General features: G+C 39.0%; 1 protein-coding gene across 3 annotated transcripts; it reads left to right on the forward strand.

Annotated features, from left to right (window-relative positions):
• Positions 1–5: 5 nt before the first annotated feature.
• On the forward strand, positions 6–21,948 carry TMEM237 (transmembrane protein 237). Of its 3 annotated transcripts, none has more exons than XM_043910393.1 (13): positions 6–244; positions 2,284–2,315; positions 2,909–2,919; positions 3,808–3,864; positions 6,786–6,923; positions 11,743–11,863; positions 12,647–12,804; positions 15,009–15,132; positions 15,421–15,612; positions 16,917–16,990; positions 17,636–17,729; positions 18,151–18,272; positions 20,315–21,948. In XM_043910393.1, exons 1-13 carry the CDS (start codon positions 203–205, stop codon positions 20,374–20,376), a joined length of 1,227 nt encoding a protein of 408 aa, XP_043766328.1. In that variant the 5' UTR covers positions 6–202; the 3' UTR covers positions 20,377–21,948. The 3 variants fall into 3 exon arrangements, with proteins under 3 accessions (XP_043766328.1, XP_043766327.1, XP_043766326.1); XM_043910391.1 differs by lacking the exon at positions 6–244 and adding an exon at positions 847–978; XM_043910392.1 differs by lacking the exons at positions 6–244; positions 2,909–2,919 and adding an exon at positions 846–978.
• Positions 21,949–23,459: the final 1,511 nt, after the last annotated feature.

The raw sequence follows: 23,459 nt of genomic DNA on the forward strand, positions 1-23,459 counted from the left end.
CGCTAGCGTCTCTCAACCCCAAAGCCTCGGAACGCGAAGGCTGCCAAAGCGGAGGCGGGCGGAGACCTGGCCCGGGGGCGGCGGCCTAGTCCGGCACGGCAGAGCCCCCGCCTCCCGCCGGTCCCGAAGGCTGCAGCGTCGCGGGGAACCAGGCTCCCGCCGGCAGCAGTTGCGCCGAGGGAGTCCAGGCGGGCAGAGCGCCATGAGGGCCGACTCCAGGCTCGGGGTGGAGGAGGACCACCGGGTGAGCGGTGAGGGCGTGTCGGCCACTGCCTCAACGCGGCCGCTACCTCTGGGGCGGGGCCGACGCCGACCTGCTGGGACAAGAAGCGGCGAGCCCGGGTCTGGAAGCTCGCGCATCCGCCCCTTCGGCGCTCACAGGATAGGGATTGGGAGCGGGGGCTAGAAGTTCTTCCCAGGGCCGGACCCGAACTTCAGGAGCTGGGCGGAGAGCCAGGCCTGAAGTTTCCGGGGGTGGGAGTGAGGGTGTTGCCATGACGACGCCTCATTCACTTCGACCCCGCCCCTGCGGGTACGGGGGCTGCCAGCGAGGCCCTTCGTATCGACTCCTCCCGGAGAGCATTTTAGCTGCCCAGGAAAGAGATTTGTTTGCCAGCAGGGACTTTTAATCTCTCAAACAAATCACTGCAACCACTTGGGAAACCATGGGAAAAATCGTGATTGCTACCCCGCACCCGCTGGAGTCTCCCCCCGCGGGGCCCCGACTTCAACGCCCACTTTCCCGCAAGATTAGCCCGCAAAAGCCACACCGGGTCTCCGTGCTCCCCCTCGCTCCCACCCTGCTGCGTGGAGGCTGGGGGTCAGAACCGCCTGTGCGGCGCAGCTTGATGACGCATTGCGCCTGCGTGCCCGGCCAGCCAGGCGGGTGTGAACCCGGGCGGGGTGTGAGTTACCCGCGCCGGGGAGCCGGCGCTCCCGGAGGGCCCAGTTTTAGATGCAATGGGGAAGAAGCAGGTGGTAAGCGAGCCTTAAGTTACTTTCAGTTTAGTTGAGCCGTTCTACTTTTGAGGAACGTAGAGGTTGAGTTTCTGGATGGATGACACGTCATTTTTGCGGGACTTTTGAAATGAGGAGTTGTCTTGTGAACTGAGTCTTTGGTTAGAACACGGTCCATAGCATCTTTTAGAACAATACCGTTTTGTAGACTGATGAACAGTACCTATCCTTTGTCAGTTCAGTTTTGACTACTGGGTAGTGCTAAGAAAGCCGGCCATGTCTTAATCTTGTAGCATTTTTATTAACACACTCTTTGAACGAATGGATAGCTAAAGGGGATAGTTGTGGAACAGCAATGAGTTGTTTAAAATTTAACCCATCAAAATCAATGTCTTCTGCAAGCAGCTGGAGATACTTGGAATATTAAACTGATTACTAGACATATTTGTTAGTATTTTATTTTGAAAGATTCCAGAGTGCTACTTAACTGTAATTTCTGTGACCTGCAAGCACTTCTTTAAAAACGTGTTATTTTATATTGGCCTATAGCCAATTAATGTTGTGAACACTTTTCTTGTTCATGTAAAGTAGAAAATTTATACTATATTTAAAATTTTTTTCTTTCTGCCCTAAATTGGGTGTTTCACGTTGTATTCCGAGTATAGTTTTTAAAAGGTTACTATGTTGTGTTAGTAACCTTTTAAAAACGTTACTATATAAATGTTAGTGTTTTACTCTGTGACTTAAAACCTCCATTGGCTTCCCATTGAATTAAGGCAAAATCTAAGTTCTTCCTGTCGGTCTTCCTAATTAATTTGCCCATGACCTGATAACCGTGCTTCACCTTTATTGGCCTTCTTTTAGCTGAAACTCTCCAAGCCCACTCTCCAGTAAAAGATTTTATATTTGCTCCCCTTTGGCTCCTTTCTTATTCAGGTCTCAGTTCAAATACCTCAGAGAGACTTTTCCTAACTAAAGCAGCATTCTTCATTCATATATATAAGCACATATATGCTTAAAGTTATCTTCTAATACTTAACCATTAGGATGTAATTTGCATAAAAGCAAGGCTTTCTCGTTTCTGTTTATTAATGTATCCCTAATGCTTAGAACAGTGTCTGGCATGTAGATAGTGAGGAATATAGGAAGGAAGGAATTTTATGTGAAATTTAGAAGTGATAGAAAAAATTAAAATTGCCCATCTGATTCTCATCTGTATCTTTTGGGTTTCATCTGATGAACAGGGTTATCGAAAATTTGAAATACATGAAGTAAAGATGCTCCCAGGCCTTTACTTACAAGCAATTTTCTGTCTTTTTCCCATAGCGTCCTCCACGAGCCCTTCCACCTGTGCCAAGGTAAAAATAATTTACAGTAATTTTATTATCTAGTTTTAAAAATGCAAAATGAATAAAGTGAAAAAATTTGACTAGTACCATTACACAATTATAATAATTCAGAAAAGGCTTCCTCAAGTTTAAAGATGAAAAATCCTTGAATCATTAAGATAACAGTTGTGATTAAACGTTCTGTTTCAAAGACTGAAGGTCCACATATTAGTATACTGGGTCCGTTCTGAATGTTTTAATGACTTGTTGATCAGAATTCTGATCCTCTTTTGTTTGCGAGAATAGTTTCCTCAGAGTTTAAGCTGATTTTAATCAGTGACAACATAAGAGTTCTTAATCTGTTTAATCCACTTTATTAATAGACAGGGAGTATGTAACTGTAGGTTCAGAAAATATTGGGGTTATTTTGTTAGTCTTATTAAACAGCTTATTATAAATAATAAGCTAGTTTGTAAACTAGCTGATTTTCTGTGAAAGCTAATTTTATTTTAAATTTGTAATGATACAAGTCAATTTACAGTCTGAAAGTTTAATAGATTTCTAATTAATAGAGTTTCTCTTTTTGTCTCTGTCCTGATTAAATTTGGTGGTGTCATGTAAAGTGCTATGCAAGGTGAGTTAGTTTTCTGTTAATGTAAAATTTTCTAAATACAGTATTTGATGTTTGAAAGTTGTTTCCCCTTAATTTTCCCTTAAACTTGAATCTGAATGGTACACTTTATAATGTCACAATTTTTTTTATCATATTAATCTCCTATGACTGCCATTGACACTAGTTATATGTTGATATTTGACCTTAAAAGTTAAAAAGCATTCATCCCTGAATGGAGTCACCTAGAACATAACTGTGGTCTTGCATATAGTTCTGTGATAGGGACTACATCTTCTTTTGTCTCATTTCATCAGGGTAGACTGGGTTATGTCACACTAACCCCCAAATCTCAGTTACTTAATATCATAAGGGATTTTTGTGGTTAATGCAAAGTCCACTGTAGGAACAATCCAGGACAGTTACCTTCCTCTCCCTTTTCACTAATGATGCAGTGATCTCAGCTACTTCCATGCTGCAGTTCTGCCATCTTAACATGAGGCCCCCTCAGTTGCCACAGCAAGGGATGGGGAAGCTGGAGGGTTACTCACTGGCTCTTCCAATGTCTTGGCTCCCAAATGGAACAGAACACTTCTGCTCACAGCCTCTTGGTCAGAACCAGTCATAGGCCCCAGTGCAAAGGGGCTGGGAAATGTAGGGGATCAGATGAATATTTGATGAGCCCACTTTCTGTCACAGTTTATAACTTTACTGACCAGCCATGAGCTACCTGTATTTACCCTATGGGCTTCCTCTAACTTTGTCAATTTCTCACCTTCTTCCCCTAATGTATAGAAGTTGACTGGACCCAGGGAAGAGAAGGGAAAGGTCTTCCCCACTAAAAGTTCCCTTTTGACTCTTCCTTGCATTGACTCTTAGGCAGCATTTTCTGGTGTTCTTTCTCTTTTATAGATGATATTCCACTTAGTCGTCCTAAGAAAAAGAAGCCCAGAGCAAAAACCCCGCTTGGTAAGAAGTTGTTCTTTGTTGTGTGGGATCACAAGTTTTTCCAGGACCTCAGACATGATAAACATCACAAATCAGGGAGAAGCAAGGCCCTAACAGTCCCAAGTCACTGCTGTGTTAAAGATAGAATCAAGTTCACTCTGAAGCAGTGGGATTCTTGATGGTGATGAGGGTTAAGGCCATGGGCAGGCTGAGGAGTATCTAGAAACATTTGTGGAATAAAGGGTAGTGCTGCCCCAAATCTTAACTTCCACAACTTTCTTGGACTCTTTGAGGTCTTTTATCCCCAGATAACATAAGTTGTCTTAAGCTGTGGTCAGTTCCAGACCCTTGAACAAAATATGGATTTAGAGACACAAGGTTCTTGTATCCCTTATTCCAGTCAGAGAATCTACATTAGAACATGAGTCTGAGGTCAGGGCCATATCATCCAGGTATTAAAACTCCAATAATGAGCAAATTCTATGAACTTTTTTGTCTTATTCACTGATAATCTTGGATGTTCTGCCGGTAACTTGAACTCAGGATGTTCAGTATTTATTATTACTTCCAATGACAAGTTTTACTTCTTTTTTAAAAATTTTATTAATTTATTTGACTGCACTGGGTCTTAGTTGTGGCATATGGGATCTCTTTTTTTTGACTCTGCTGGGTCTTTGTTACTTCATGTGGACTTCTCGAGTTGCGGCAAATAGGGACTACTCTCTAGGTGTAGTGCGTAGGCTTCTCATTGCTATGGCTTCTCTTTTGGAGCACCGGCTCTAGAGCACAGAGACTCAGTAGTTGTGGAGGACGGGCTTAATTGCCCTGGAGCATGTGAAATCTTCCCGGAGCAGGGATCGAACCTGTGTTCCCTGCATTGGCGGGCAGATTCTTTACCACTGAGCCACCGGGGAAGTCCAAGTTTTACTTCTCACTTACTTACTTTACTTTTTTACTTACAAGGTTTTTTCATGGACCCCTCCTGCTCTCCCAGGGACCAGGGCTGGAAACCTCAGAGGCACCTTTGAATTCTGCAGTTTTCACTCTACTTTCTGCCTCTCAGAGACTTGCTGCTTCTTCCTTTGTTTTTATTTATTTAGCTGTTTTTGGCTCTGCTGGGTTTTGTTGCTGTGCATGGGCTTTCTGCAGTTGCTGTGAGCAGCGGCTGCTCTTCATTGTGGTGCGTGGGCTTCTCATTGCGCTGGCTTCTCTTGTTTCGGAGCACAGGCTTCAGTGATTGCAGCACATGGGCTCAGTAATTGCTGCTTGTGGGCTCTAGAGCACTGGCTCAGTAGTTGTGGTCCACAAGCTTAGTTGCTTCACAGCACATAGGATCTTCCTGAACCAGGGATGGAACTCATGTTCCCTGCATTGCAAAGTAGGTTCTTAACCACTAGACCACCAGGGAAGCTCAAGTTTGCTTCTTATATGGTAGTTTTAATGTATTTTTCCTGCTGTCATTTCCACTACCACAACTATGGTTAGTCTAGCACCTTTCTTCCTCTCACCTGAGGTATTGGGGTTGCCTCCAACATTGCTCTGGACTTCTAGCTTCCTTCCACCCTACTTTGTCCTGTCCACCACTGCTGGATGAACATCCTAAAGCTCATAGCTGGTCCTACCTTATACCTGGTCAGAAACTTATATTAGCTTATCATTGCCCAATAAATGGAGTAATAGATGGTGGGTGTAAGAAAAGAGAAAAATGGAGATACAGAAAAATGTATACAGAAAGACATACAGACATGGAACAAAAAGGAATGAGAGGCAGAGAGACTTAGATTCACAAAGATACTCACTGAAATGCTAGGCTCTAAAAGTGTACTCACAATTAAGTACAGACATGTCTTACCTGTGGACTTAAAAACGTCACTGGTGAAGAATACAATAAAAACTGAGTTGAGGGAACAGAGGTACAGCTCTGTCCCAGCTACCAACTATTTTTCTTGTAAAAAAGAAAAAAAAAAAAAAAAAATCTGTGCTCTCGACCAAAGGGGTATATTGCTGGCTTTTATTAAAGTTGTTGTTCAATTAGGTTATTTCAAATTTTTCACTCCAACAACTTGCAGCTTTTCTACATAAAATAGTGGATGATGGGGAAGAAGAGATATTTCTATAACGTGGATTGCTAGCAGTGAAATTAATGAAAGGACCTATGCATTATTAATATAAGTTTCTACTAAATTGCCTTTAACAGAGCTTTAGTTATCTTCATACCAGCAATAGAGTTTGAGTGTCACATTTGCTAAGTCCTTGAGAACGCTGGAAAATATCAACTTGAAAATTTTTTTTTGTTAACCTAGTGGACGAAAAGTAGCTTATTTTAGTTTCCATTTCACTCAGTACTATTGATAATACTAATACACTAATACATCTGTTCATTTGTTCACTCATCTGTATTCTTTTGTGAAGAAACTAGCAAGGGAAGGTATGAAGTAGGATTCAGATCTGCCAAAATGTGTCAAAATCTGTTCAAAGATTTAATGAGGGGAGAGATTGATAAGTTATCTGTTAACTGCAGGTATCCATGATGACTTTATCATGTGTTAATTTATAAATGAAGGACTAAACTGTTGATAGTTAGAGGCTGATAACCCTCGAGGCATAAGAGAAGTAAGAGTTCCCTATGGTGACGGTTTCTATCATGTTTTCACTTTTTTGAAAGCTCAGAAGTGATTTTCCTCCTCCCCGTCTTTTGTTCTTCTTTCTAGTCCCCAGGTTTTTCCTTCTCAGTCTTCCTTGTTCCCTCATTTCTTTTGTTTTTTTCAACTTGAAGCCCAAAGTTACAGGTGAGGAGGGAGGAAATCAAGATCTGGGGCACAGTTCTGTGAGAGAAGAGGATATTATATAGGAAACATTGCAGTTGCCCTTTCCCCTATTTTTGAGAGTTAGTGGTCTCTGCTCAAGTTATCCCCGTTTCCCCCTACCCTGTTTCTCTGTAGCCAGTGCTGCTTCGGAAGGTCTTGTTCAGACTGCTGCTCACAGGCCACCTGAGGGCAGCGAGCCACCAGCCCAAGACTCCATAGAACGTCAAGAAGCTCCTGTTCAGCGGAGGCAGAAGAAAACAAGGCTACCTCTTGGTATGTAAAGAAACTGAGGTTAGGTTGTGACAACAGTTGTGGTTTGAGGGATATGATTAAAAACCTGTCTGTTTCTATTTTTCCCCACTCATATCCAGTTTTTTCTTTTTTTGCTTAAAATTTTTCTTGCTAGGGTAACTCTAGAAGGTTAAGTCAGGAATATTTTAGAGGATCTCTTTGATCATGAAGTGAAGTGAAGTGAAAGTTACTCAGTGGTGTCCGACTCCTTGTGACCCCATGGACTATACAGTCCATGGAATTCTCCAGGCCAAATACTGGAGTGGGTAGCCTATCCCTTCTCCAGGGGATCTTCCCAACCCAGGTATTGAACTAGGGTCTCCTGCATTGTAGGCAGATTCTTAACCAACTGAGCTGAAAAGTGAAAGTGAAGTCGCTCAGTCGTGTCCAACTCTTTGCGACCCCATGGACTGTAGCCTATCAGCCTTCTCTGTCCATGGGATTTTCCAGGCAAAAGTACTGGAGTGAGTTGCCATTTCCTTCTCCAGGGGATCTTCCCAACCCAGGGATCGAACTCACATCTCCTACATTGCAGGCAGACGCTTTTATCCTCTGAGCCATCGTGGAAGCCACCACCAACTGAGCTATAAGGGAATATATATACAGATTATGAGAGAAGGGATGCAATTTCAGAAGCAAAATAGAAAGTTTAGATCTTGGTGTGGCTTCCGATGGACAATGGACATTTAGTCTCTGACAGTTCTGGAGGCTAGAAGTCCAAAATCAAGGTGTCCACAAGGCCATGTTTTCTCTGAAGTTTGTAGGAAAGAATCCACCCTAGCCTCCTCCAGATTCTGGTGGTGGTTTGTAGTTCTGGACATTCTTTGGCTTGGAACAGCATAACTCCATTCTGTGCCCCCATCTTCACATTTTTCCCTGTGTTTCTGTGTCCAAATTTGGCTTTTCTTATAAGGACACCAGCCATTGAATTTAGAGCCCATCCTAATCCAGCATGACCTCATATTAGCTTGATCACATCTGCAAAGACCCTATTTCTAAAGTCTCATTCACAGGTTTTGGGGATTAGGACTTGCATATATCTTTTTCAGGAGACACAGTTCAATCCAGGATGTATGCACATACACATATATACAGTAAAAACAATGGAAGGATATAGCAAAGTGTCAACAGTGGTAGGAGTTTTAGAAGGAGGAATTAGGGATGATTTTTTAAAATTTTCTTTCTTTATGTTTAATAAATTTTCATATATTGTATGTGTAACTTTTATAATAATTAGAAAAATGACAATAGACTTTATTAGAGTTAAAAAAAAGAAGGAACAAAGATTGTAAGATTAGCTTTCTCCCATTAACATTCAGTTCAGTCGCTCAGTCCTGTCTGACTCTTTGCAACCCCATGAACCACAGCACGCCAGGCTTCCCTGTCCATCACCAACTCCCAGAGTCCACCCAAACCCATGTCCATCGGGTCGGTGATACCATCCAACCACCTCATCCTCTGTTGTCCCCTTCTCCTCCTGCCTTCAATCTTTCCCAGCATCAGGGTCTTTTCAAATGAGTCAGCTCTTTGCATCAGTTGGTCAAAGTATTGGAGTTTCAGCTTCAGCATCAGTCCTTCCAATGAACACCCAGGACTGATCTCCTTTAGGATGGACTGGTTGGATTTCCTTGCAGTCCAAGGGACTCTCAAGAGTCTTCTCCAACACCACAGTTCAAAAGCATCAATTCTTCGGCACTCAGCATTCTTTATAGTCCAACTCTCACATCCATACATGTGACATATGGAAAAACCATAGCCTTGACTAGACGGACCTTTGTTGGCAAAGTAACGTCTCTGTATAGGTTGGTCATAATTTTCCTTCCAAGGAGTAAGTGTCTTTTAATTTCATGGCTGCAATCACCATCTGCAGTGATTTTGGAGCCCGCAAAAATAAAGTCAGCCACCGTTTCCACTGTTTCCCCATCTATCTGCCATGAAGTGATGGAACCAAATGCCATGATCTTAGTTTTCTGAATGTTGAGCTTTAAGCCAACTTTTTCACTCTCCTCTTTCACTTTCATCAAGAGGCTTTTTAGTTCTTCTTCACTTTCTGCCCTAAGGGTGGTGTCATTTGCATATCTGAGGTTATTGATATTTCTCCCGGCAATCTTGATTCCAGCTTGTACTTCTTCCAGCCCAGCGTTTCTCATGATGTACTCTGCATATAAGTTAAATAAGCAGGGTGACAATATACAGCCTTGACATACTCCTTTTCCTATTTGGAACCACTCTGTTGTTCCATGTCCAGTTCTAACTGTTGCTTCCTGATCTACATACAGGTTTCTCAAGAGGCAGGTCAGGTGGTCTGGTATTTCCATCTCCTGAAGAATTTTCCACAGTTTGTTGTGATCCACACAGTCAAAGGCTTTGGCATAGTCAATAAAGCAGAAATAGATGTTTTTCTGGAACTCTCTTGCTTTTTCGATGATCCAGTGGATTTTGGCAATTTGATCTCTGGTTCCTCTGCCTTTTCTAAAACCAGCTTGAACATCTGGAAGTTCACGGTTCATGTATCGCTGAAGCCTGGCTTGGAGAATTTTGAGCATTACTTTACTAGCATGTGAGATGAGCGCAATTGTGCGGTAGTTTGAGCATTCTCTGACATTGTGTTTCTTTGGGATTGGAATGAAAACTGACCTTTTCCAGTCCTGTGGCCACTGCTGAGTTTTCCAAATTTGCTGGCATATTCAGTGCAGCACTTTCACAGCATCATCTTTCAGGATTTGAAATAGCTCAACTGGAATTCCATCACCTACTAGCTTTGTTTGTAGTGATGCTTCCTAATGCCCACTTGACTTCACATTCTAGGATGTCTGGCTCTAGGTGAGTGATCACACCACCATGGTTATCTGGATCATGAAGATCTTTTTCGTATAGTTCTCTGTGTATTCTTGCCACCTCTTCTTAATATCTTCTGCTTCTGTTAGGTCCATACCATTTCTGTCCTTTATTGTGCCCATCGTTGCATGAAATGTTCCCTTTGTTTGTCTTAATTTTCTTGAAGAGATCTCTACTCTTTCCCATTCTGTTGTCTTCCTCTATTCTTTACATTGATCACTGAGGAAGGCTTTCTTATCTCTCCTTGCTCTTCTTTGGAACTCTGCATTCAGATGCTTATATCTTTGTTTTTCTCCTTTGCCTTTAGCTTCTCTTCTTTTCTCAGCTATTTGTAAGGCCACCTCAGATAACCATTTTGCCTTTTTGCATTTCTCTTTCTTGGGGATGGTCTTGATCCCTGTCTCCTGTACAATGTCATGAACCTCTGTCTATAGTTCTTCAGGCACTCAGTCTATCAGATCTATTCCCTTGAATCTGTTTGTCACTTCCACTGTATAATCGTAAAGAATTTGATTTAGGTCATACCTGAATGGTCTAGTGGTTTTCCCTACTTTCTTCAATTTAAGTCTGAATTTGGCAATAAGGAGTTCATGATCTGAGCCACAGTTAGCTCCCGGTCTTGTTTTTGCTTCTCCGTCTTTGGCTGCAAAGAATATAATCTATCTGATTTTGGTATTGACCATCTGGTCATGTCCATGTGTAGAGTCTTCTCTTGTTTTGTTGGAAGAGGGTGTTTGCTATGACCAGTGTGTTCTCTTGGCAAAACTCTATTAGCCTTTGCCCTGCTTCATTTTGTACTCCAAGGCCAAATTTGCCTGTTACTCCAGGTATTTCTTGACTTCCTACTTTTGCATTCCAGTCCCCTATAATGAAGAGGATATCTCTTTTGGGTGTTAGTTCTAAAAGGTCTTGTAGATATTCATAGAACCATTCAACTTCAGCTTCTTCAGCATTACTGGTCAAGGCATAGACTTGGATTACAGTGATATTGAATGGTTTGCCTTGGAAATGAACAGAGATCATTCTGTCGTTTTCGAGAATGCATCCAAGTACTGTATTTCAGACTCTTTTGTTGACCGTGATGGCTACTCCATTTCTTCTAAGGGAATCTTGCCCACGGTAGTAAATATAAGCGTCATCTGAGTTAAATTCACCCATTCCAGTCTGTTTTACATCACTGATTCCTAAAATGTCAATGTTCACTCTTGTCATCTGCTGTTTGACCACTTCAACTTGCCTTAATTCGTGGACATAACATTCTGGCTTCGTATGAAACAGTTTTCTACACTGATGCAAAGCTTTCTCTATAAACTGTCAGGGTGGCTCACTCTGCACCTATGCACACAGTGAGATTTATGCTGAGCACCCACTTTTCTTCTGGGAGTCTAGAATTTTGGTATGTGTTTGGCAGCAGGTGCCTCTGTGATCACTCTCCAGTAAAATCCCTGGCTGCTAAGTGACTGATGAGCTTCCCGGGAAGAGAAAGGAACACATGTGTCATCACAACTTGTTGCTGGAAGAATTGGCACATCCGTGTGACTTCATTGATAGGACTCTTGGAAACTTGGACTTGGTTTCTTTGGGACTTTGTTCCATGAGGTTTTTCCTTCTTCTGATTTTGTTTTGTGTCTTTTTCCTGTAATAAACTGTAACTGTGAGTGTAAATGACTTGTGAGTCTGTTGAGTGAATCATAGAATTTGGAGGTAATCGTGGAGCTTTGACACACCCTCAATGTTGGATGACTTAATTTTTCTTTTTTCATGTTGTTTGACATCATGATTTCAAATTTTCTGTTGAGTGTTTAGAGGTATAAAATTTTAAAAATTAAAGGTTAGTAAGACGGTGAAAAAAATTGGGGAACAATTAGAATTCTTAAAGTTCTTTTGTCTTACAGAAGTCTTACATGCTACTTTTCTTTTTTGCATCATAGTTATTTAAAAACTTAACCTGCTTTATTTTCAGAATTGGAGACTGCCTTTACCCAGAAGAAGACAGCTAGTCCATCTTTATTACCAAATGAAAATGGTATCAATGTGGAGCCAGATGAGGAGCCAGTTATTCAGAAACCTCGAAGAAAGATGAAGTAAGGATTTATTTGTCCTTCTAAATATTCTGCAGAGGTACCCTGATGCTTAATTTGGAGCTCCCAAACAGCAGCTTCTAAGTCTTATTAAATATTTGCAGTTGTGTATCTCTAGGATTAGTAGAATTACAAGGGTATTAGTTAAACTAGTCTAAGGATAACTTTGAAAAGAGTAAGCCCACTGAGAAAAGTAAAATATTATATTTAAATAAAATATTTTAGGAGCTGTGTCTAAAGAAGAGGAACACAAATAGAAGATTTTATATAAATAGTAAAAATATTACATATTAAAGGTATTAAAGATTAAAGGTGGTATTAATAAGGTAGGCTATTATTTATTTCCTCATATTAATAGAATTCAAATAATGATTATTCTAACAATACATAAAATGTTTATTTCAGCATAGGAAATTAAGTCCCAGGTGAAATAGAATGGTATACTTTAAAGAAGTGTACTGGAAGGTATATAACACTGTTGTTCATATTTGGAAATGACCCTACACATAGTGATCAGTGTCTATATAGAATCATATAATTTTAAGTCTATAAAGAACCTTTCAAATCTAGTTCAGTCACTTCATTTTCCAGATGAGAAAACTGAGGCCCACAGAAATGTAAGTGACTTGCTGTACAAAGAAGTTAATAACTGATCCATTTGAGTAAAAACCAAATTTTCTGATTCCAAATCCAGGGTTCTTTCCATTAGACCCGCAAGAGCCTCCTTATTTGGGTCTATGAAAGGTCAGTAATCATCCATTTTTCTTACATTCTCCTTGATTACAGGAAAACCCAGCCAGCGGAATTACATTATGCCAATGAACTAGGAGTTGAAGATGAAGACATAATTACTGATGAGCAAAGTAGTCCAGAACAACAATCTGTATTCACTGCACCCACGGGCATTAGCCAGCCTGTAGGCAAAGTGTTTGTGGAGAAAAGCAGTAAGTAGATCCTTGTTTTGGAACATGAACCCTTTAAGAATTATACAGGGATATCCTTTGACCTAGGAATTATACTTCTGGAAATCTGAATTAAGGAAATAAGTAAAAATATGGATAAAAATTTATACATAAAGCTAATCATCACATTGTTATTAATGAGAGCAAAAAACTGAAAAAAAACCTAAATGTAAAACAGAAGGGGAGTGATTCAGACACTTCATGACATATCTATACGATGAAATCTTCTGCACCACCAAAAATAATGTTTAGGGAGAAATTTTCACTTCATGGGAAGATGGTAATGAAAAGTAAACATACATACTTGTAGTTAGATTTGAACTATAGAGAAATGCATAGGACAAAAGACTAGAAGAAAATATGCTGAAATGTTAATGCTGGTTGTTTCTAGGTTGAGATGATTGGTAATTTAAAAGCTTCCCTTTCCCCCACCTGTTTCTTTATTCTCTGCTGTACTTTACCAGTTTTCTGCAATTGGTAGTGATAGTGGTGGTGGAGCAAGTAATGATATAAATTCTATCATTAAAAATAAATAAGAGAAAATACACGATAGTATTGCCATATTAAATGAGAAATAGAACATTATAGCTATGTTTTGTTTTAGAAAAATAGTTCTGACATTGTATATAGCACACATTGGTTATAACACTACATTTGTGGTGTTTAAGAAAAACCTGAAATCATGATCATAACCATATATTAGTCCCATGGATATGCTGTGGACATGCTGCCTAAAGAACTCATCTAAAACATAAAGGTCAACCCTTAAAATTTACAACTTAGATTTTGCATAAATTGTTTTAGAATTCTGATTCCTTAAGAGCCCACTTAAGGGATCTTGGCGATGTTGGCCAGTGAGAAACCTGTGACCCAGAGAGGTGGACTCACCCAGGGTCTCACAGTTGATTAGTACAGAGTTGGGACTCTAACCAAAGTTACATGACTTCTAGTTAAGGGCTGTTAGAGGAGACTGGCAGGCTACAGTCCATGGGGTTGCAGAGTCAGACACGACTGAGCATGCACGCAGCAGGACTAGTATACCATGTGGCCATTTAATTTGCTTCAGTCTGTTTTCAAGCATTGGAGGGCCTGATGTTGAAGCTGAAACTCTAATACTTTGGCCACCTGATGTGGAGAGCTGACTCATTGGAAAATACCCTGATGCTGGGAGAGATTGAGGGCAGGAGGAGAAGGGGATGACAGGATGAGATGGTTGGATGGCATCACCGACACAACGGACATGGGTTTGGGTGGACTTCGGGAGTTGGTGATGGACAGGGAGGCCTGGCGTGCTGCAGTTCATGGGGTTGCAAAGAGTCGGACATGACTGAGTGACTGAACTGAACTGATTTTCAAGCAATGTCACTCAATCCTCATTTTTATTCTTGCCTCCTGTAGCACAGGAACTTCTCTTAGTAAAGTAACTGACCATGAAATGTATCAGTGATCTGCCCAGCAGTTGCTTTTTCTTTGGGAACATTAGGTATCCCACTTCTGTCTTTCCTTCTCCAAAGTGCCTGACAACCAGGTTTGGCAAAAATAATGGAACCTTTCCAGTTTCCTGAGGTCCATTTGTGGATTGGCTGATGAATGAGAAGGAGCCTCCTTGTCTGCAGTAGAAGCATAAAGCTCTGCTCATAGTATTGAATTTTGACCCTTGAACTGATGGTTTCCATGGGAATCTTAAGACAAGTGTATGAAACAATCCGTTTCTTTCCTGTCATCACAGAACGCCATACTACATATATTGGCATCCTTTCCTGAGAAATTTGAAGTGTTTTCAAATATTGACTTACCTTTATAGTGGTAGAATTTACACTTTAATACTTGTAAAAATCTTTTAGACTATATCATGTTAAAGGTTTCCAGACTTCATTCTGAATTACAAGTTCATTGTTGTATTTCATTAAATAAATTGATTTCCAAGACTGCTTCTTTAATATCTGTTTTGGGTTGAGAAGAAAGTGTGTGGACATCATTTACTTCTCTTCAAGATTAAAATATTGTATGTTTTTAGCAACTGAGAAAAAAGAGACTTCTGAAATAGGAGCCAAATCGGAGAATTTTTAGACAAGAAAACAGTAAAATTTCAGTCTCAACTTGAGGGTTCTTAAATGTGGAATAACAAGAAAGATCACCAGGGTTCTCTGTTGTGAGTTGTTTTTAATTGTGTGTTGTGTTCTTAGGGCGATTCCAGGCTGCTGATCGTTCAGAGTTGATTAAGACCACAGAAAAGATCGATGTGTCGATGGACATGAAACCTTCCTGGACGACCAGAGATGTTGCACTGTCGGTGCATCGGGCTTTCCGGTGACTGATTTTGTTGGACTTTTCTTAAGACAAATGTTCCACAGTTTTTTTTTTTTAAGTGTTGACTGTTCAATATTGTTAAAAAATACTATCAAAACTTAAAATGGTGAGTGGATATATTTTTCAAACATTGAATTAGAGTTAAATGATCTGCCTATTAGTATAGAGAAAAGAAAAAAGCTTGTTTTTGCTTTTTGTGAAATGTTATTCTTACACGTGAAGAGATTTGAAGAATGAGCTTTTTGCTTTAGTCTTTCGTGTATGTTAACAAAACCGTTTTCCATTCAGGATGATTGGTGTCTTCTCCCATGGCTTCCTGGCAGGCTGTGCTGTGTGGAACATCGTTGTGATCTATGTTCTGGCAGGAGATGAGCTTTCTGACCTCTCAAACCTTCTGCAACAATACAAGACATTAGCATATCCATTCCAGAGTCTTCTCTACTTGCTTTTGGCTCTGAGTACAGTTTCAGCCTTTGACAGGTAAGACTGTTGTGACCGTAGGCCCCTCTAACTTTCTTCAGAAGGAAGTGTTGAGCAAAATGTGTCCCTGACAAACTATGACATTTTCAAAATAGAATTACAGGATATTAATATTAAAGAGCCATTCTGTTTCTGTTCTTTTTGGGGGGAGGAGATGGGACTATTGTCAGCAAAAACATACTCCAAAGTCTTAACCCGTTCCAGCATCAACTCTAAATTCAAAATTGCATCCAAATATAATCAACTCAAAAAGTCCCAAACACACACACTGCTGCGTCTATAACCAACAGGGACCTATTGTATAGCCCATGGAACTCTGCACAGTGTTAGCTGCCTGGATAGGAGGGGGGTTTGGGGGAGAATGGATACATGTATCTGTATGGCTGGGTCCCTTCTCTATTCACCTGAAACTGTTACAACATTGTTAATTGGCTATACCTCAATACAAAGCAAAAAGTTAATTTAAAAAAAGACCCAAGCATCTTCCAATGAACTGAATCCAGTATAGTCAAGACTCTGGGTATTGTATTAGTTTCCTAGGGCTGTTGTAACAAATGTACCCCGAACTGGGTGGCTTGAAACAACAGGAATGTGTTCTCTCACAGTTTTGGAATCTAAAAGTCTAAAACCAAGGTGTTGGCAAGGTTGGTTCCATTTTAGAGGGCTCCATGGAGGGTCTGTTCCTGCCTCTTTCTTAGCTTCCAGTGGTTTCTGGCAGTCCTTGGTGTTCCTTGGCTTGTAGATGCATTACTCCAACCTCTCCCTCAGTTATCAGATGACAGTCGTACCTGTGTGTCCATGAATCTGTGTCTCTTCTTATAAAGACACCAGTCTTATTGGATCAGGGCCCCTTGTAACAGCCTCATCTTAAGTTGACAGCATCAGTAAAGATTCTATTTCCAAACAGGGTCACATTCACAGGTCCCAGGGTTTAGAAGTTCAATATGTCTTTTTAGGAACACAATTTAACCCACTAAGAAAACAACAGCTTATCACTCAATAATATGAGTAATAAAAGGAAGTAGAATCTAATGAAATTGCTGATCAAGTTTGTTTCTTCTTAATGCTAAAGGAATGATGACTAAAATAGTCTTTTAGTTAAATGTTATATGTGGCCTTTGTAAATAAGATTCTTTCATGTGTGTTAAGGATAAACTGTAGCTACTTAAAGCTTCATAATAGACGGTACATGTGGTAGCATTAAAATAGAGAAGAAAGAAACTGTTGTCTGGAGACTACAGTTTTGTACAGTTTTGTAAGAAGTTTACAACTACACTGTGACGAGAGGCTTTTGTATTTTCTAGGATTGACTTTGCTAAAACGTCAGTAGCAATCCGAAATTTTCTTGCTCTGGATCCAAGAGCTTTAGCATCTTTCTGTAAGTGAATAATTTCATAACTGTATAAATTTGAATCAGAAAAAAAGTATAATTTTATTTTAAAAATGATTTTATATTATTGCTACTTATAAACATTTCATATCCATATTCAGTGGAATTTGTAATTAAACTATGGTAGGTATAATTTTGATTGAATTATTTTTCAGTGGAGGTTTAGAATTATTTTTCAGCAGAGGTTATCTAACTTTTTAAAGTTTGTTGTTCTGTGCTACTTAATATTTAACTTTTGTTTTTTCTACTTGACATTAAACAGATAGGGCTGATAGGGCATTTTAGTAACAAACACTATGTTTTTTTTACCTTTTTGGTAATTTGGAGTAAATTTTGTTCTAATTATGAGAATATTAATAAAACTAATTTTAGGGCCTTAAATCATTTAATTTCTTAAATGATCTTCTAGATTCTTGTCAGTCTAATGATAAAATAGTATCTAAAGACCCTTCTCCACCTTTACTGAAAAATAATCTAAGATTACCCAGCCTATTGAAATTGACCAAATGAAATTTTTTGTGTGTCATCATCTCCCAAAGCTCAGATTATTTTTGACCTTAAAGTTATTTATAAATTCCAAACAAACTGGGTTGTTAAAAATACATTGTTAGTAATTCATTTGTCTTTCCTCAGTGTACTTTACTGCTCTTATATTATCTCTGAGTCAACAAATGACAAGTGACAGGATCCACCTTTACACACCTTCTTCTGTTAACGGCAGCCTCTGGTAAGAATTCATAGCAGCACTAGGAATTGTTGATCGTAATAATAGCAACAGTAAGAGGAATGGTGCTATTGTTGTTTTTTCACTCTTTTACTTGTTTTCACCTATAAGTAGTAATGAGGGCCTTGTTTTTGTTTCTAAAATTGTGGCCAAAAAACCCCCTATTCCATTGGTTGATGGGTAACTATTGCTATATACTCTTGCATTTTTAATGAGATATTTTGTAAACAATGTTTTAAATCTTTTAAGTTATGGTTTTAAAATTCTCATGATATATATAGTGTATTTCATAGGGAAGTTATATTTTATGCTTGTTATTCCTCTAGATAAGGATGGCTATTTTTTTTTAAGTTTATAAAATAGATATATCTGGATATATGGATCACAGTGAAGACATTTCTGATGAGTATTTCTGTACCTCTAGGGCAGAAGGAATTGAGGAGCAGGTTCTCCAGCCATGGATTGTGGTGAATCTGGTGGTGGCCCTTCTGGTTGGGTTATCGTGGCTTTTTTTGTCTTACAGGCCAGGCATGGATCTTAGTGAAGGTATTAAAGAAAAAAATAGTATAAGTACATCATAAAATCTTCTATAATGACTTCATAAATCTTCTTTTTAATGGATATAGCATTATGTCATTTATACTTTATAGTATTATAACATTTCAATAACAAAGATGCATTTAAAATAACCCAAGAAGTGTAATAATAAAGTGGTGAAACTGAATGATGCAAAAAACAGAGGAGTGTGTAGGAGAGCTGGAGTCTTGAAGCACTTAGTGAGGGTTTCCACATATTTTGGAGATATTTCTTTTCTTGGACCCTTTCGGGTATTTTAGAGAAAGTCTTTGCTCTTCCTTTCTCTTAGTCTCTTTCTGATCAAAGTATCTCTTGCTGCCCAGTCGCTAAGTCATGTCTGACCCTTTGCAAACCTATAGACTATAGCCCTCCAGTCTGCTCTGTCCGTGGGCTTTTCCCAGCAAGAGTACTGGACTGGGTGACCATTTCCTCCTGCAGGGGACCTTCCCGACCCAGGGATTGAACCTGCAGCTCCTGCTGTGTTTCCTGCATTGCAGGCAGATGCTTTACTGCCGAGCCTCTTGGGAAGCCCATAAATTTGAAATAAATCATATGCTTCATCTGTTAGCCTCTGCTAGACACATATTCAAGTGAATTTATTCTTACCTCCTCCTCTACTTGGCACAAATTCTTAACCCTTCATTGTCTAATGAAGTGTTTAGCAATCTTTAGTGTGCCCAGAGTAAAGTGAGATTTACTAATCTGTAGTCCTCAGACCCCTTTTGGAACACCTGAAGAAGAATCACATTTGCAAACTGCCAGTCTTTCAGCATTGCTCTGAGAACAGCTTAATATTTGTATTGTAAGTTGTGTTTCCTGGTAGATGTTCTACAGTTTCACCCTTGAATCTCTTTGCTGTTTTCTGGACTTTGGCTATTATTTTATTCTTGATTTGTTAAAGCATTTAACCACAGTTTGATCAACTGATTACAGCCTATGTCTCAGAAATCTTGGAACTGAGAATCTTCAACATTTCCATTTGTAAAAACCAAGACAAAAAATGTAATCTGTGTGTTTTCATTCATGAATGTACCTTTTCTTGTGTTATTCACTAATTATTCCTTTTCGATATATTTAAAATATTTTAAAAAATCTTCTTAGGCTTTAGGTAGTTTGCAGTTTTTCTTTAACTTGGTGTAGTTTTTCATCATTCAAAGATTTTTTTTTCATCTAATGTTTACATCGGGACTTTATTTTACTAAATTTCTAAGGTTTTCTTTTTTTTTTTTTAATATTTCTTGGTATTTTAGTAAACTATGGGACTATGCTTAGTGATAGTTTAAATGTCGAAATGCCAATTAATAACATTCTCCACTGGGACTGAAGCTACATTCAGCTGGCTTATGCAGTATTCAGTCTTAATCACAAAGTGTATGTTACTTATATTTCCAGAATCCTGTTCTCTTTTAGGGCTATATGAGTCAAATAACATTTCCATATGGATAAAAAAAAGGAAATATAAAATGAGGAAGATAATACTCACTTAAAGGGAGTTTATGGTAATTAAATGGGGTCGCATATTTAAGCTTTCCTGGCACACACCTAATCTTAGTTCCAGGTCCTCCTCTATGTCTGTGTCCTATATTTTAGGTTATCACGATCACTACAGAATTAGACTTCTTTAGCTGTTTAATGATCCTGGATTTGCTAAGTGACTTAAACTTCCTGGTATGAGTTATTATATTGTCTCTATTATATATATTTTATTTTTCAGGAGTTACAATGCATTAAAAACTTGTACATCTCAAAATGCAAAACTTGTACATTTGTCAATAGTTCATCTTTTAAAACTCAGAGTTCACTATCAAGAAATCTTACTTGTACTCAAGTAAGAATTATATAATATAATAATATAATATAAAGAATTTATAACAATAATTTATAACATAAAGAATTATAATTCTATTATATAATATGTTAATATTTTAAAACTGTTCATTCATAAGTTGTAAAACTCTTTTTGAGATGCTGGGAAATCATTTTAAGTATGATTTGTTCATTTTCTCTCCCAGAGTTGATGTTCTCCTCAGATGTGGAAGAATATCCTGATAAAGGAATCAAAGCCTCCTCATAGTGCCAACTCACCTTCTGAGTAATGACCTCGTATTTAGAATTTTTCCCATTCTTGTTTTTAAATGTATTTTTATATATGTACAGATGTATTTGGAATTGATTTTTGATTATATAATACTGAAACATTTCTCAGGATTATGGAAAATGTTAAAATTGTATCTGCAATTTATACCCAAACATTAATTTCTGTAGCATTATTGTCTTTATGACGAAGGAGATAATGAACTAGAAACCAACAAGGTGAAAGTGTTTATTTCCTGTTTTTTCAGATTAGTTGCATTTATAATCATTATCTTTAAAAGCAGTAATATAGTGCTTTTAAAAAGCCATAACTTTAGTGTTACAAAATATCTATCAGGTTTAAACATAAATTTAGAGAATAGCGAAGAAGGGGAGGAAAAGGACCTTCATTATTTATTTTTCATGTTTCCTGACTGAATAAATTGAAATGTGAATTTTGTCAGTTTTGAAACTGGTTCAGTGGTTGTGTATCATGTAATAAGTAAAATGTAATTTAGCTTGAAAGATGGCTAATAGGAAGGAAGTGTAACTTCTGTTTGAGAAGTTTTATAATTGTAAAAGCTTATTTTTTTTTAAGACCTATACCAGTAGCTCCCATATCTGCTTGCACATCAGAATCATTTAGGGAGCTTTAAGAAACATATATAGCAAAAGAGAAGCCAAGCTGGCCAAGAGCTCGGGAGAGTAAAGGAGAGGCCTATGAGCTTATTAAGTTAACACTCATTTGACCTCTGCAGACCTTATCCCCTGCCTCTTTTTTTAAATGACAAGAAGTATGAGTAGAAATTCACCATACCTGTTCCCAAGTTCTTTGTCAGAGAGATCTTTGACCTTCAGGGAAATCCCACTCTTCAGGTGGATCCTGCATGGTAAGAGATCTCTTCAGAGCTCTATCTATTGGTGCCTCAGCTGATATGAGACTTAGAACTCAAGACATGAAGGCTCACTGTGGGAAAAGATGTCTCAGAGTCTCTTGGGCACCTCAGTGAAACTCAGCCTGCCCTGATGAGCAACCCACTGAATGCTGTGGAACAGTAGAGGACTGAGAAGCTGATGGTGGAGCTGGGTGGCTCTGAGAATAGGTCTCAATTTGATACACATGCCATACTAGGAATATCTTGCCTGTCTATAAGGTATTCTCCAGCTGTCAGGAGCTGCTGAAAAGGGAATCCCCCTACTGTCACGTGTGTGTATGTCTGTGTATATATTAAGTTCTATACAGTTTTATCAATTGTGTATGTTTGTGTGTCTACCAAGTCTAAAAGCTGTAAGAATCTCTCGTAACCCTTACCCCAAGACCTGGCAATTACTAATGTCTTCTATTTCTTAAATCTTATAATTTCAATAGTAAGTGGAATTATACAATATGTAATCTTTTGGGATTAGCTTTACTCTGCTCAATGTATCCCCTGGAGATTCACCCATGTTGTAAGGCCAAAGTTCATCCCTTTTTATTGCAAAGTTACATTGCAACGTATTGAAGCTTAACCATTGTCAAAGGACATCTGAGCTGATTCCACTTTTTTATTTATGAATAAAACTACTATGAAAATTTGTGTATAGGTTTTTGAATGAATGTGAGTTTTACAGATTTATTTTCTTGGACTCCAAAATCCTGCGGACAGAGACTGCAGCCATAAAATTAAAAGATGCTTGCTCCTTGGAAGAAAGTTTATGACAAACTTAGCCTATTAAAAAGCAGAGACATCACTTTGCCAACAAAGGTCCATATAGTCAAAGCTATGGTTTTTTCAGTAGTCATGTACGGATGTGAGAGTTGGACCATAAAGAAAGCTGAGCACCAAAGATCTGATGCTTTTGAATTGGAGTGCTGGAGAAGACTCTTGCAAGTCTCCTCACAAGGTCAAACCAGTCAATCCTAAAGGAAATCAACTGAGAATATTCATTGGAAGGACTGATGCTGAAGTTGAAGCTCCAATACTTTAGCTATCTGATGCAAAGAGCCAACTCATCGAAAAAGACCCTGATGCTGGGAAAGATTGAGGGCAGGAGGAGAAGGGGATGACAGAGGATGAGATGGTTGGATGGCATCACTGACTCAATGGACATGAGTTTGAGCAAGCTCTGGGAGATGGTGAAGGACAGGGAAGTCTGGCGTGCTCAAGTCCATGGGGTCACAAAGAGTCGGACAAGACTTAGTGACTGAACAACAACAAAAATACCCGGGAGTACAACCCCTGGGTTGTATGGTAGTTTTATGTTTAGTTTGTTAAGAAATTGCCAAACTCTTTTTCTAGGGTGACCATACCATTCTACACATTCCCACGACATTTTGTGTGTGTGTGTGTGTGTGTGTGTGTGTGTGTGTGTGTGTGTGTGTGTGTATGTGTGTGTGTGTGTGTGTATGAAGAATCCAAATCCATTTTTTTTTAACTGTCCCACCTATATTTTTTTAAAATTTTTTTTCTCCTGAGAGTATCATCCAATTTGTATCTCCTGAATTTCCTGTAGCCCAGAAGTTAGGGCTAGAGGTTTGGTTAGATTTAGGTTAGATTTTTGTTGCATCACATGAGCCCTAAGGAAGTCAGAGTGTGCTGGTGGACAGCAAGTCTCTGAACAGTCATTAAACACGACCCAGAATGACAGCAAACATGTCAGGCATGTTGAGCTATTGTGTGGTGAGCCCTGAAGAGTTAAAAGTGAGGATCAGATTTTTACCTCCAAGAACCCTATCTTTTGAAATTAACAACTAATTCTAATAGTGTGTGCCCACTAATAGGAATACACCAAGTAGAAGCTTGGAGACAGTGGTTAATTCTGCTTTAGGGATATGTATATGGGGTTATAAAACTTAACTAAAGGCTAAACTCTGAGGTGGCCTTTGAATAAAAGAAAACCTGATTCCATGTAGAATAGCCATAAGAAATGATCCTGAGGTGGTATAGAGCAATTTGGAGTCCCTTGGTTTCTGTATTAAAGAATATTTTGTGGCCGATTAAAGAAACTCTGAAAATTTCTGATTTTTGTGTGTTTCAGAAGGTAAGCTGCATGAACACTGGGGCAGTGGGAAGAGTGGATGACAGTAGGCCAGGGACCCCTGCA

Source organism: Cervus elaphus, chromosome 8 (genome assembly GCF_910594005.1).
Source record: "Cervus elaphus chromosome 8, mCerEla1.1, whole genome shotgun sequence".
Classification (NCBI taxonomy): domain Eukaryota; kingdom Metazoa; phylum Chordata; class Mammalia; order Artiodactyla; family Cervidae; genus Cervus; species Cervus elaphus.

What these genes read in the sequence shown, in the direction of transcription:
- TMEM237 (XM_043910393.1), top strand. Translation starts at nt 203, where the DNA reads ATGAGGGCCGACTCCAGGCTCGGGGTGGAGGAGGACCACCGG. An exon ending in AAGAGCTTTAGCATCTTTCT is followed by an intron (nt 16,991 to 17,635) that starts GTAAGTGAATAA and finishes GTCTTTCCTCAG; the next exon opens with TGTACTTTACTGCTCTTATA. An exon ending in AGGCATGGATCTTAGTGAAG is followed by an intron (nt 18,273 to 20,314) that starts GTATTAAAGAAA and finishes TTTCTCTCCCAG; the next exon opens with AGTTGATGTTCTCCTCAGAT.